The following is a 14,181-nucleotide window of genomic DNA, read 5'->3' as shown; positions in this document are numbered from 1 at the left end:
AGACGCTGTGGTCATAAAACTGTCAGTGTCACGACACGATCGCTAGCATGTTCCCCGGAAGTCAATTAGTGACATACATTAAACAATGCTCAAGTCACTGACACCACGCTCCATTCAGACAAGCAGCGTTAAACAGTCTAAACTTCATCTAACGAGCGGCAATCGTACACCCACCACTGACCCTTACAACCATTTCTTATCCCCTTTCTGACTGACGAAGCCCCCTCCGAACTCGTCTACTGTCGCCCTCTTCAACAGCTTTGCCATATCTCCAACACTTTCGCCGACAGTGATTGGCCCGGAAAAGTCCGGCGTATAAGTCGCAAACTTCGCTCCCATGGCCTGCATTCCCTTCAGTTCCTCCTCGGTAGGCTGCTTCCCTTCGCTCGTATCAACGAACCCCGGCGAGACTGAGAAGACCAAGATGCCATCGCTCCTGCCCACAGCAGCATGATACTTGCCCACTAAAAGGTTCATGGCAGCCTTGGAGACGGAATAAGGAACCGCAAATTCAAGGTCGAATTTATTGATGATATCGAGGTCCGCCATACCTGTGCTCGTTACGAGAACTTTCTTGCCCTGGCTCTGACGGATCAAAGGAATGAAATAGCTGAGGACATAAGCTGTCCCCACCACATTAGGATCGAACGAGGCTTTCAGACGCTCCCCGAGCTCCTGCGGATCGAGGTCTAGGACAGACTTGTAAGCGGTGCTGGTGTCGACCAAGGCCGCGTTCTGGATGAGGAAGTCGAGACTTCCACCTGTGATGGCGGCAACGTCTTGGGCTGCTTTTTGGACAGAGGCGGCGTTGGTGATTTCGACGGGGAGGAGGTGGATGTTGGAGCTGGTGATGCCGTCCTTGGAGAGGCGGGCTTGTGTTGCGGAGATGTCGCGGACTGTGCCGATGACGATGTTGTTGGGGTCTGAGGCGAGATGTGTGATTCAGCCGTAGCCAAGGCCACGAGAGGCGCCAGTGATCAGGTATGAGGGCATAATTATGTGCTGTCGACAGGTCCTTATGTAAAGTGAAGCAAATTGGTGAGGGAACCTGAGCCGCTTGATCAGTTTTGTGGCGTGTTCAGGCCAGCGAAGATATCGTATGAAGTCAGTGATCAGTTTATCATGGTCTGTTGAATTGTGTTGTGTTGAAGATGAAAGTCGTACTACCACGGCGTGGTCAAATGTTATATACACTGTACCTCCACGCCACAGAGTGCTACAGCATCACAGAGGTTGCTGTTCAGTCTGCCCACTCTATGTGACTGCTTACAATACTCGATGGTGCGGTTCTCCGACACTCTCTGTATACCCTGGGTCCCGGACAGGATCGTGATTGCTTGCCAAGCGAAAGTCACCTAAATGGGAAGCTGGTCTCGCTAGGCGTGCATACGAATCCTTTGGTGCAATTACTTATGCACAGCCAGGTGCATTTGGCTTACGAGAGCATTCCGCCCAGGGAAGTGCCTTGTTGCGACAGTCTCTGGGTTGTTCTTTCAACTGCAAATTAGGCGGAAATACCATTCGGCCTTAACCGTCGGCTTCGGCGTGACCAGGCCCCGTCTTCTTCGGGTGCGAAATAGTGCGTCACAACCACACTGCAGTCGCTGCTCCGACCACCTTCCCATCATTTGTCTTGCCTAAATTGACCTTGGAGACTTCTTTGATCTTCTTGCCATCGAACGAGAGGATTGAGACCCAGCCATCTTGGCTGTCGGTCAGTGCCAGGTATTCTTCGTCGCCAGTGTGTTTCGTCCATGGAGCTGGCTCGACAGCATTGGCAAGTCCACCACTGGTCGGAGTCTCGAATATATCGATCGGGTCCTCGCTCTTCAGAAAGCCATCGTCTTTCAGCTTATATGCCGCAACGTGGCCCATGGTACCAGCGTCCAGTCCTCTGTTCGATGCGTAAAGGTACCTTGGCTTCGCTGGATCGGGACCTGTGGAATGCCGCACTTCATCGGCCCAGTACTTCTTGCAATCTTTTCCAGAGGGTAGAACACTACATCCTTGTTTGTGCTCAAGCGTTACTCCATCTTCAGCAATGGCGAAGACATCGACCATGCTGCTGTGCTCTTGTAGACTGTACAAAACCTTTCCGTTCGGATGAGGCCAGGTGTGTCTCGGACCATCATGCTCACGAGGCGAGATGTGCTTGCTACTGAGTTCAAGGGGCGGATCCGAGATACCTCTCTTGCTGTGAATTACCTTGTAGGTCCAGATGCAATTTCGGCCAATGTCTGCGACATAGAGACTTTCGCCATCGGGGCTTAGATCCACACTGTGGGCGCCATGCCGAAGTCCACCAAAACTACCATGGGCCACGTCGCCACGCTTCTCGCTCTGGTTCTCGCCCTGGCCGGACACGTAGTCCAATTCTTGTACCAAGTCGCCGATTGTGCCATCTGCTTCACGGCGGAAGACTTCGCCCGATGGACCACCAGCACTAAAGACGTGGCTCTGGTTGCTGCAAACATAGCCGGAAAGTGCTTTGACGTTCTTCGCATTGAGGAACTGAATGTCACGGCCGTTGGCTCCAACTCGGTAGGCGGCGATGGCGGGCTTTTCAAGCCACGCTGTGCAGTATAGAAACTTCTTATCCTGGGACAGCGAGAGCCACGAATGACCTGCGATGGCAGGGTGCTCTCTGATGACCTTCAAGGATGATTCGTTGGACCCGGAAGCTGGAGTGAACTGTAGCAGATAGAGCGATGAGTGGTTGAACGATCCGACGATGAAGTCCATATTGGCTGTCTGATCGGTGTCTCCGAAGCGTAGTGTCAGTGTCAGTGTTGTTGTTGACCTGAGAGAGTCAATAGGACTGGATTCTATATCCTGTGCATCTGGAGATCCTCAGGCTCGTGGCGGAGTAGAGCCAGGAAGACCTCGGGCCGTGTACCTGCATCGTTTGAAGAAGTATATCCGTGTGGACATCATTTACAGACATATTCAGAAGAGTTGCGATGAGCTGCCCATGGCGATCGCTGCAGGCGAAGGCAGAATGCACACAGGCGCCGTTGCCATGCATTGAGAGAAAGAAGAGCAGGTACACCGTACATGTAGAAGAAGGGGGTTCGCGACTGGCTGATGACGTGCACTTTCCGGCTTTCCCACAGCGGCAACTCACCCTTGCAGCGTTGCTCTGGCAGTTTGGTGGAGACCCCTCTCACATGCTTGCCAGCACCGTGAATCTGATCAACAAACATCATGCAGTCTGGAATTAGTGGTACGTTAGGGAGATTATCATAATGTAGGACTGCATAGCTAACGTGACACAGCCTCCCAAGAACTTCACGATGCCTTCAACTCCTTCGTCTCAGCATCCGACCAACGAGCACTTCTCGCAGGCATCGAGAAAGAGCAGCTAGTCCCCAAAACCACAATCCCACTCAACGCCTCCGACTTCAAAGACGACCTCGGCGACCTGCAGTCGCATCTATCACCCAACGAAGCCGCATACATCCTCCTCAAAGTTGAGCCGGGCGCCGCCAATGGCTTCATCGCTGTCACTTTCGTGCCCAACTCGGCCCCCGTCCGCCAAAAGATGCTCTTCGCCGCAACACGCCTGACCCTCGTCCGTGAACTTGGCATCGAACGTTTCCGATCAACCCTATTCGCGACAGAAAAGGACGAGCTCACGGCGCACGGCTGGACGAAGCATGAGCAACACGAGAGCCTTTCGGCTCCTTTGACCGAGGAGGAAGCTGGACTGGCGGGCGTGAAAGAGGCGGAAGCACAGGAATCTCAAGGCACTGGTGCCAGGAGAGGTCACGTCGACAGCAAAATGAATGTGCCAACGGGCGAAGGAGTGCTAGAAGCTCTGACAAGTCTGAAAGAGGAAGGTTGCAAGGGCACACTAGTGCAGTTGAAGTTCCAGCTGCCTGGCGAGACCCTCACACTCGATTCTTCACAAGACAACGTTCAGCCCGCACAGGTCGCTCGCACCATTTCCTCGACTGAACCGAGATATTCGTTTTACTCTTTACCCTCGAGTACGGAGCCGAATATTTTGTTCATCTACACATGTCCGACCAGCTCGAAGATCAAGGAGAGGATGATATACAGCACGAGCAAGAGCTGGACTCGAATCGTGGCGGAACGTGATGCTGGCATTACCGTAACCAAGTCGTTGGAGGCAACCGAACCGAGTGAGCTTACTGCGGATGTGTTTGGAGGCGAGAGTACGGCGAGCACAGAGCAGGGCGGTGCAGACACGAAGCCTACCACTGGGTTTGCGAGGCCGAAGAGGCCAGGAAGGCGATAGTGAAAGTGAGAGGGATCGCATGAGCAAATAGACCAGCATGGCGGGCAGAGCAGGCAGAACCAACAAAAATGCGTAAAGCAATCGTACGCTTTGCCAGGAAAGCTGATGCAGCGTGCAGAATTTCAATCTCAGGAAGAGACTTCGAATGTTCTCCTCTGACAGGCACAGTGTTCCCTGAGCACTCATGTCGGCGCACGACTGACGTTATGCATGGAAATGGTTGGAGTCTTCGACTGTCCCAGAATCTAAATGACACGCCGAGCATAAAAGTGCCGCTCGCATGGCTATGCATACGCAGAGCTGACTCGTGCGTGCAGAACATCCTGAACTTCGATTAAACCATTGCTAGATGACAGTGCATCTCGAGAAAGTGATGAGTCGCGACAAAATCAAAGGTCTTGACAGCTTCAAGGGTGGGACAGACCTCGAGACTGGCAGCATTGAAGCTGACTGCAGGAGCTGGGGGACGACATCGAGATGACCTCCTCCATTGTGGAAATTTTCATGGGGCATTGTGCATATGCTTCGTTCGACGAGTCGGCGACTTGCATACGACAGACAACGTACGGTTGTCAACATACGACGTTCGATATGACATTCGCTCGACTTGTTCTGTGATGTCGAGATCGGGAGAGACAGCACAGCAGCAGCATTACTCGGGTTGGCAGGATCGATTGTACCTGGCTACACGAGGTTATTGCGCAATTCCAAGGCGTGAAGACCGCCAACATGTAATTCTTCGCGTTGATGTGGATACGTGTCCTTGTGTGGATAGCTACTCTCTGGCGGTAGGTTTAGGCACAGTCGAGCACCGGCTGGGTGTCAATGGCCGGTCCGATGGCAGTACCAAGGGATCGATATAGTAGCTGATTCACCACATGCAGTGCTCTTGCTGGTCTCTGAAGACCACATTGTCGACCCCAAGCATTGTTTAGAGGCTTGCGTCCACTTGAGACGATATAAATGTCGCCGCCTTGTCTGATCATCGTTCACGTGAACATATATAGCTGCGAGTGATCGACTAGACCGAGGATGGATGTGGGAGAAGGTTGCCAACAAGCTAGGGTATGCCTACTTGTCAATGCACGTGAAGACCTTTTCTCCTGACTAGCAGCTGTATAGACGTCCAGACTATGTTACGTACCACTTCGAAGCTATGCGTTGGCGGCGTGATTGTCAAATCCTCAGTCGGTCCATGTTTCCAAGAGGTATGGTTGTGACGATTCCCCCACTTCAAAGGTCTCTGGGTCGGCAGATCTCCAGCCGATCGAGGGGTGCCGAACCACGGCAAGATATGACGTTTGCTCTATATGAGCTGTGCAGCGCAAGTCAAAGAATGCTCATTCCGTTTCGTCCACGAGCACTTGGGGGCGTGGTAAGCTGGTTCAGAAGCTGCATCTGCGTTGCAGAGGCGTGCTCTTAGAAGGAGGGAAGATGCATGTGGAGTGACGCACGCTGCAGGAGAGGCAGAGCAATCGCACCACCACTGCAGGTGGAGTCCATCGCGTAGGTGGCCGGTGCTATCAGAGTTGCGCTGTCTGCTGCAGGAACAATACAAGCGTTGCTGCTGTTGTGGGCGGGAATGTGCTCGCTAGCATCGTCGTCAAAATTGCTGCCCAAAGAAGAGACGCGGCTGCCGAGCTGGCGATGCGAGCGAATTGCTGCCGACGCACGAGGTTAAGTACACGCAGGACGATAAAGGAGGCACAGAAGCTCTGCTGGCACTTGGAAAGCTCTGCCCAACGCAACACCAGCACCAACGCTGTCGAGCAGCATAGCAAATGGGGACGATGTTTTTGCGAATTGAGTGTGCCGGCATCGCGGAACACTAACACTAGCCCGCCCCGGTCGCCCGTGCCCCGACTAGTGCCCGTGATGTCGTTTGCCGTGGAGATATCCTTGTTGCTGGGCTCGGGTCAATAATCGCGGTCAGGACTGGAAGGCCCCATCGCGCACTTGCCTATTCTCTCTTTTGCTATGCTACACCTCCTGCACGATCACAGATCCGCAATCTTCGACGTCTTTGTGCTCGGACGGCACATGCACGGCAGAGCATCTGGACCGAATGCTCCTCAAAGGCGGTGCGGGGGCTGTTCATTGTGTGAGGCGCGCACAAACAACAGGGCACGCCGCTAAGCCAATCTATTTCTCGAACACGCTCACATCACGGCCGCCTCACAATAGCCAATAGCCGCCGCCGAGCATTGAACATTACCAACAATCCTACCACCAGGCACCACCAGCAATCAGCCGGCTCAGCTCGACACACATAGTAATGCCTTGACTGCACGCGACACAACCCACCGCGACCCCGTACATGCGCCAGGCCTGGAGACATGTCAACACACGGCTCTGGAAACAGCTCCTATAGCAGAGAGGCCCCACCTGTCTCGCAATACTTACACGATCGGCTTAACCAGCATCGAGCGAAGAGCACGCGCCCGAAACATGCGCGACACACCGACTTTGGACCACAGCGAGGCCGAGACGATGACATTTTCCTCATTGAAGCAGAGGCCGGCCGCGACGCCAGGCCATTCGACAGCTCACCCATTACTGCGATCGCGAAGACCTCCCGTGCTGGTAGTGACAGCCGGCGACGGGCACTTGGCATCAGGGACATGGACGAGCAGTTCGACCGCTTGAGCAAGCAGAACTTTGCCCTCAAGCTGGAGCTCGACCACAGGAGAGATCAAACGGTGAAGCTCCAGGAGCAGATTGAGGCTATGAGGGCGCAGGTCGAGCGAGCAGATACCTTGGAGGATGAGCACAAGGAGCTGCTCAAGATCAACTCGCAGATGGTGGAGGAGCTCGAGCAGCGCGACAAGGCTGTGGAGGAGGCCATGGACATAATATGCGACCTCGAAGACCGCGTCGCCTACCTCGAGTCGAAGCAGAGTAACACGAGGCCGTCGACTGCTAATCCGGATTCGGGATATGCTGGTACTGAGAACATGGACCAAGAATTGCCGTCTCCACCACGGCAGATCAGCGCGCAGCGAAAGACATCCCATGCCAATGCCAGGAGACCATCAGTAGAGATCTCGGCTGCATCACAAAAGCTGCAAGGTCTGCTCGCACAGTCGACCCCAGCCAAATCAAGAAGAGAGCCGGCAGCTCTGAGCGCGAAGAAACCCAGCACGAACGCTCTCAGAAGCGTCTACTTGGCTAGTAGCAAGGAGCTGCACCCCGTGAAGAGCTTTCAGTCTATGCTGTCGCGGCAAGGCCTCAAAGCCGAGGACGATGCGGAGGATGTGCTCAACTCGCCGCGACTCAGTACGCTGAGTGAGAGTAGCTTTCCGTCCATCTACGAACCTCAAGGACCGCAGGTCAGCCCAGAGCGCTACGACTGGGAGGATGGTCATAGTAACGTCGGTGTCGCTTCAGCGCGCGGATCTCGATCGCATCTACGCCAGGACAGCATGAACCGCGTCAGCCAATGGATCGAAGAGGGCGATGTGGAGCATTTTACGCCGTCCAAGAGTAATAGCATCTCAACACCATTGGCCGCCGAGTTTGATCAGCGCACCGTAACACCTATTGCTAGAGACTCCGATCAGACACAATATCGATCTATGAACGATGCCCTGACTGCAGCGACTGTGCAGTCCATGACCCCAACAGCGTCCAATGGCCTCCCCAAGACTGTCGAAGCGCGTCTCACGAAGCAGTGCCTCCTAACACGTCAGCCACGTCCAAACAGCTTCGCGGGGCCCATCTTTGGAGAGCCACTTCTGCCGCCCACTCCCGACAGTGCCAGTACACACATGCTCCGCGCGTCAAACTCAAGCATGTCCGAAGGTCGCAATCTATTCCCAGCTGATGCTGCTCCACCCAATGCTGGTCTGCCACCAGTTTTACCGCCGCGTGAAGGTGGTGTGCGAACAGCACCAAGATTGATGAGGTCTTCTGTCGAGCTAAGCACCGCGTTTCAGAGCAACCTGCAATATCGCAATGCCAATCTAGATGGTTCTCGAGCGGAGGGTGCCTATGATGCAAGCGACGCAGACTGCGAATACTACGCTGAGAGGATCCGAGACTTTGGCATTGAATATCAAGGCTATCCCGACGGCGGCTCGATCGTTATGGGAACACCTAGTAGGTTTCTCAGACACGCCAGACCACCGGTGGGGGATATCATGTTCAATAGCGCCGACAGTTCGCCGCCTCAGAGGACACGGCCACCACCAAGGCGTCGACGCTCCAGTGATAATCACGTTGGCAGTCCCTCGAAACGTCGTCTTGATCGTGCCGAGACAAGTCCTGTCATCGTCGGTACATCTGCCAAAGCCGGTAGTGGGGGAGGTCAGATGTCTGCCGAAAGCATGTTCAGTCCGCATTCTGCTCACTCTGGATCATCGGGAGAGCGGACGATTGTGCAAGCTGAACAGCAACGCAGCCGAGCCAGATCGCCGCTTGCTTCACCGTCAAGCAGTCGCATGGCATCAAGCATCATTTCGCCAGTGCGATCGCGAATGTCGCCCTCTCCAGGCCGCACGCTGAGCCAAAGGACCGCGGGCCTGTTCAGACGTCTCAGCGCCAGCAATGGCGACCGCGAAGTGTCGCCACTGCCCACCTTGACTTCCACGCCCTCTTCGGCATATGCTAACAGTACGCCGATCGAGCTGAGAAGGCCAAAGACAAGCCATGCCGACCGTTCGCCTCCCAACTCGGCAGCCGCTACCATTCCTCGCCCACCGAGCAGCCATGAAACCCGCAGACCATCGCTTCAGCTGAGGACCAAGACTGAGCCGGCTACTGCGCGTCCACCCTCTTCTGCTGCCGAAAGAACGAATCAGGCCAACGACAAACGCGGCCTCTTCAGACGCAGCAACAGCGTCAAGAAGAATGCGGAGACTGGGACCGATGCTCACACCAGAGGGTCGACAAAGCGACGAGGCAGCATTAGAGATGCAGTTTCGACAGCGGCAGGACGTCGACCTTGGCGAGGCTAGAAACCCACTAACGACTTTTTCATTGAGTACATTGTTGGCAAGCTTACTGCCTGAGCGCTGTTTCTTGGGGCCGAGAGGCGGTATGATACCTGAGCGCGCTTCTAGGCGGGCTACGCATTACGACTCAATACCTTGTACAGTAGTAACGACCATGTATCGCTACGGAGACGAGAAGTTCGGCTTTCGCTGCTATGACGGAGTTGGCTTTTTGCTTCTCGCACATCTCGCGCGCAATGTATCAAATACTCATTTCACATCTTGCACGTTTTTCGCTTATGGCCATCAGGACGTTCGTCGCTCGAGCGCTGGATATGCGCATAAGGATGGCTGTGCCTCGCCGGATAACAGTGGTGACTTGTCCATTCGCTTGTTCCAACGAGAATACCACCGACAGTGGCAGCAAGAAGGCCAAGAACGGCAAGAGGCTTGGTGAAGCTTCTCGTGAGTACCAGATCTTAGCAAAGCTTCGCACCAAGAGATCCTCAATCGTTCACCACCTTCGACGCATGTTTCTGCTGACAACCGACCAAATGCCCCCGCCTTCGTCTGCAGGACGGCATGAAGAAGGCCGGACTCTGCAGACACGTGGGAAGCTGGGGCGTTTCTAACTCGCGGGTACCTTGATGGCGCCTCGTAGCTCGGCACGCGGACGACGTCGGAGGAGTTGGCAGCACTGCGATCTAACGACTTTCTATACGACGACTGCTGCTGGATCCAGCATGGCCACTAGTGCGTCTGCCGAAGCGAAGAAGCCTGAAGACTGTGTGCCGATCTGGCAGGATGGCACACATGGCAGGTCAATGCCTGCGGGTACAAAGCTTCGAGCTTGGCCGCAATCTACCTCTCCCTCCCAGTACGCTTCTCATAGTGTTCCGAGAGTGCTGTTTGCTTTACAGGTCGCACTGCTCGTGATCGTCCTTGGATTAGTCGCGATGATGTACAAGAGTTTTGTGCTGGCTTCGGCCGCTGCCTTGGTTGATGCCGATGTGCTCAACGGACAGGCCGCTGGGAGCGCCATGGCTGGCGGCAGCAGCAGTGTTCCTCAATACTACCAGACTACACCTGAGTTCTTGCCTGGACCAACACCGACTGGCGAGGCAGCGTTCCTCGCCCAGACGAACCCGGCGCCATTTGCTGGTACCGTAAGTAAACTCCTTCCCGCTTGACGATATAGCACAGAGCAGTACTGACGGTCCTTCTGCTAGAGCTACATCCCAAACAGCCCTCTCGAGACCCAAGTTCCGATTATGGGCAATACGGACAACGGCAACATCTTCCAGATGCACGGGCAACTTTCACACTACTTTCCGAACCCAGATGGCTTTGGCGTTGATGAGTACTCGCTGCCACGCAACGCGTCGATCGTTCAGCTCAATATGCTCTCCCGTCATGGAGCGAGATACCCAACCACCGGTGCAGGTGCTCAGGTCCTCGGCCAGAAAATTACCAACTTCACTAAGGGTGTGACTGGCAACCTCGCCGAGCCATTTGCCGCTGGTGAGTATTGAAGCCAGTTCGGTACGACGTGCTGCATACTGATTCAGTCTAGGCCCACATAACTTCACTGGTGCTCTGTCGTTCTTGAACAGCTGGACGTACAAGTTGGGCGCCGAGATCCTGACCCCGGTTGGGAAACAGGAGCTGTTCGACTCGGGCACTCTTCACCAGGTCAGTCTGCATGGCGGGCATGCACGGCATTCGGTGGCTGACAATGTGCGCGTAGATCATGTATGGCCACCTCTATCCCAACAACGGCACCAAGATCTATGCTCGCACGACTACTGAAGATCGTATGCTGAAGTCTGCTGAGTACTTTATGGCTGGCTTCTTTGGTCTACAGTGGCCCCAGAACGCAAGCCTGATCGTAGCCATTGAGAACAGCACCGGCATCTGGAACAACACTCTCGCTGGCTACTACAACTGCAACAACTCGAACACTGGTGTCTCACGCGGGGGCGACAACGCTACCGCGCAGTGGGCCAGTATCTACCTCGCAGATGCTGTAAAGCGTCTGAATGCGGACGGCCCAGCTTTCAATTGGACTGCTACTGATGCATACAATGCGCAATCACTGTGCGCTTACGAGACCGTAGCTCTTGGATACTCTGCATTTTGCGGTCTCTTCACCTATGCGGTGAGCTTGAGCCCAAACAAATGGTCAGTCGCCTTCATGCTGATGATGTTGATGACAGGAATGGGAGAGCTACGAGTACTCCGTCGGCATCAGCTTCGCTGGCAACAACATGTTCCAGTCACCCACGGGACGTGCTGTCGGTATTGGCTACGTCGTGGAGATCATGAACCGCCTCCAAGGTCACCTTATCCGCGAGCCGACCGCTCAGATCAATGTGACTCTGGATTCGAACGTTGCCACTTTCCCGCTCAACCAAACACTCAACTTCGACTTCTCCCACGACACGAATATCGCTTCCATCCTCACAGCATTCGGTCTGACGCAGTTCGCACCGGTTCTCCCAGCGACTGCGATCCAGCGCAACCGCTCTCTCATCGTCTCCCACATGGAGCCTTTCGGTGCTCGCCTTGACATGGAGATCATCGAGACTCCACAGCCGCTCAACGGAGACAGGAAGAGCGGTAACGCGTATGATGCCGGTGGCAAGACGCGGTATATCCATTTCATCTTGAACCAGAGGACCATCCCGCTTGGTGCGAGCTTCGAACAGTGCGGTAAGCGCGACGATGGCTGGTGTGAGCTGACCACGTTCCTGGAGGTCCAGTCCACCAAGCTTCAGGAAGCCGAGTACAACTACAGCTGTAACGGAAAGTACGCTCCGGTACCGTACGGCATGATTACGAACGGTGTCCCACTTAGTGGCAATTCGACCAGCAGTTCGCCCGCCTCCGCCACATCACCTGCTACAGTAACAGGTCGTGTACAGTGTCCAGCCGGCACGAAGGATGGAGCTCTTGTCTGCAACGGCGATGATCAGTTCGGGCGTTGCAACTTCGGTAATGTTATCTTCCAGAAAGTTGCATCAGGCACAGCTTGCAGAAACGGAAAGATTGTCGCCACTGGTATCTAAGCTGGTATGCTAGCTACATCTTCCGAGTAGTGAAAGCGCTGAGACGGCATGAACGAGGACGAGCGATGAGTATGGTAATGAGGGGACGAAGGATTTTGTACATAAACAAACACCTTTTGTAACGCATAGACTGGCCCGTGATGCCGTTTGCACCTGTCAGACGTTTCACAAACTATCACTGACTCGCCGGGGCCTTGTGACTAAGAGGTCCAAGCCTGGCTTCCCACTCAGTCCGCATTTCCTCCAGCTCCTTCCAAGCCTGTCGTCCAGTCTCTTCAAACTCCTCTCTCGCCTCCTTGGTCGTCTCTCTGAACCCTCTGTACCGCCCCGTCTTGCCTGTAACACTACCCTGCGGCACAACACCAGGCTTCCCACAGAAACCCCAGCCCTCCACTTCCGTCCTTGCGACTCTTTCATCTCCATACACTGTCACAGCAGAGCCCCACTTTCCCTTACCATCTCGCTCTTCTTGCTCAGGAAGTTGCGGTCGTGAGGCCAGGATTGCAAAGGCAGCGCTCACGGCACCTTTGTATGGATCCGCTAGATGCCACGGTGATCCGAGCCAGCGCGCCATGTAGAAGGCAGCAAACATGAAGAGTCCGACGAACCAGTGGAGACCTGCTATCGACGTACCGATGACACCGGGATGGGTGACGTACATCTTTGGTCGTGAGTGGGCTGAGTCTTGGGATGGAGGCAAGAAGTTCTCCATGTACGGTTTGGTCGAAGGTAGTTCCGAAGTGAGGACGAGCAGGTCTGTCAGTCTTTTCGAGCCTTCGTAAGTTGCTTCCGAGCTTAGTCCTTGGATGTCATCGAGGGAGAAGGTGTGGGATAGGGCGCTGATGCTGGAGACCCAGACGATGCGGGTGTCAGCGTGCATCAGAGGACGTAGCCAGTGAGTGAGCATGTAGTGTCCGAAGACGTTCGCAGTGAAGACTTGGCCAAGCTTTGGTTCCGGGGCACGATCATTGTCGCCATTGGTGTCCTTTGCAGGCAGCTGCGGCCGGGTTGCGAGTCCGACATCAGTGATCATGTAGGTAGGGAAAGTGGTGGCATGAATCAGATCTGTCATCGTCATCCATACCGATTTAGGCCAGTTCTGTCCAGCCCATCCTGCGATGCCAGCATTCCAGACGACAGCATCGATCCTTTGGCCGCTTGCCAGCAGTTCCTCGGCGAGCGCTTTGACAGTGGTGAGCTTGAGCAGATCCAACGACACGCCCAGAAGCTTGACTCGCGCCTCCAGCAGCCGACTGATGCCGAGAGTCTTGCCGTTGGCATCTCTAAGTGTCTTCCGGAGGTGCGCGCTCAGTCGCTCCAGAGTGTCGCTGGCCTTGTTCGCATCTCGCGTGGAGAACAGAAGGTGCAATGTCTGCGATTGTGGTCGTGTGAACAAGAAATCGTCAATCAGGCGGCAGCAGATGGAGAAGCCAAGACCGCTGAGTGATGGTCAGTGAATGTTTGGTGCATCGTTCGGCTTCGGATGCTACCTCTGTACCTGTTCGCCCCGGTCACCAGCACGGTGAACGTACTCTTCTCCTCCAATGCCGGCGGTGGAGCGTCCATGGTTGCAAGGAGCTTGCAGTCGTAAGGGCTCATATTAATGCTGTAGTCGTTGCAAAATATAGTCACTCAGGTGACAGAACACGATCAACGCGTTCGGCAGCACTTGCCCACATTGTGTGCTGAGTCAGCCCAATCTTTAGGGACACGTTCCTCACGCCCGACCTTTCGGCACATCAAATTCTAATCAATCCTAATCAATACGCGGAGGCCCGACTTTTTGGAGGATACTGCCTAACCCTCCCTAACCCTCCTAACCCTCCCTAACCTACTAACCCTAACCCTTTCAACCCTTATCCCCTAACCTTCCTAACCGGGCGGTGTTGTACGTGTCGCGGTATACTCGTTATACGTACTC

At 54.7% G+C, this 14,181-nt stretch overlaps 5 protein-coding genes across 5 annotated transcripts; 3 read left to right on the top strand and 2 right to left on the bottom strand.

Annotated features, from left to right (window-relative positions):
• Positions 1-183: 183 nt before the first annotated feature.
• Positions 184-2,742, bottom strand: CLAFUR5_06265 (Muconate cycloisomerase 1; the record flags this gene model as incomplete). The annotated part of the gene is made up of 3 exons (XM_047905413.1): positions 184-923; positions 1,271-1,355; positions 1,615-2,742. 3 exons carry the CDS (start codon positions 2,740-2,742, stop codon positions 184-186), a joined length of 1,953 nt encoding a protein of 650 aa, XP_047762237.1.
• Positions 2,743-3,204: 462 nt separating this feature from the next.
• On the top strand, positions 3,205-4,261 carry CLAFUR5_06264 (Twinfilin; the record flags this gene model as incomplete). The annotated part of the gene is made up of 2 exons (XM_047905412.1): positions 3,205-3,223; positions 3,276-4,261. 2 exons carry the CDS (start codon positions 3,205-3,207, stop codon positions 4,259-4,261), a joined length of 1,005 nt encoding a protein of 334 aa, XP_047762495.1.
• Positions 4,262-6,597: 2,336 nt separating this feature from the next.
• Positions 6,598-9,216, top strand: CLAFUR5_06263 (uncharacterized protein; the record flags this gene model as incomplete). The annotated part of the gene is made up of 1 exon (XM_047905411.1): positions 6,598-9,216. One exon carries the CDS (start codon positions 6,598-6,600, stop codon positions 9,214-9,216), a length of 2,619 nt encoding a protein of 872 aa, XP_047762494.1.
• Positions 9,217-9,839: 623 nt separating this feature from the next.
• On the top strand, positions 9,840-12,260 carry CLAFUR5_06262 (3-phytase A; the record flags this gene model as incomplete). The annotated part of the gene is made up of 5 exons (XM_047905410.1): positions 9,840-10,358; positions 10,422-10,713; positions 10,766-10,884; positions 10,940-11,350; positions 11,409-12,260. The coding sequence occupies 5 exons, from the start codon at positions 9,840-9,842 to the stop codon at positions 12,258-12,260; spliced, it is 2,193 nt and encodes a 730-aa protein (XP_047762493.1).
• Positions 12,261-12,435: 175 nt separating this feature from the next.
• CLAFUR5_06261 (3-keto-steroid reductase) lies at positions 12,436-13,859 on the bottom strand (the record flags this gene model as incomplete). Its single annotated transcript, XM_047905409.1, has 2 exons — positions 12,436-13,699; positions 13,759-13,859. 2 exons carry the CDS (start codon positions 13,857-13,859, stop codon positions 12,436-12,438), a joined length of 1,365 nt encoding a protein of 454 aa, XP_047762492.1.
• Positions 13,860-14,181: the final 322 nt, after the last annotated feature.

This window comes from Fulvia fulva, chromosome 5, assembly GCF_020509005.1.
Source record: "Fulvia fulva chromosome 5, complete sequence".
In the NCBI taxonomy this organism is placed as follows: domain Eukaryota; kingdom Fungi; phylum Ascomycota; class Dothideomycetes; order Mycosphaerellales; family Mycosphaerellaceae; genus Fulvia; species Fulvia fulva.
Note: the sequence above shows the minus strand (reverse complement) of the source record. Positions and strands in the feature narration are given on the sequence as shown.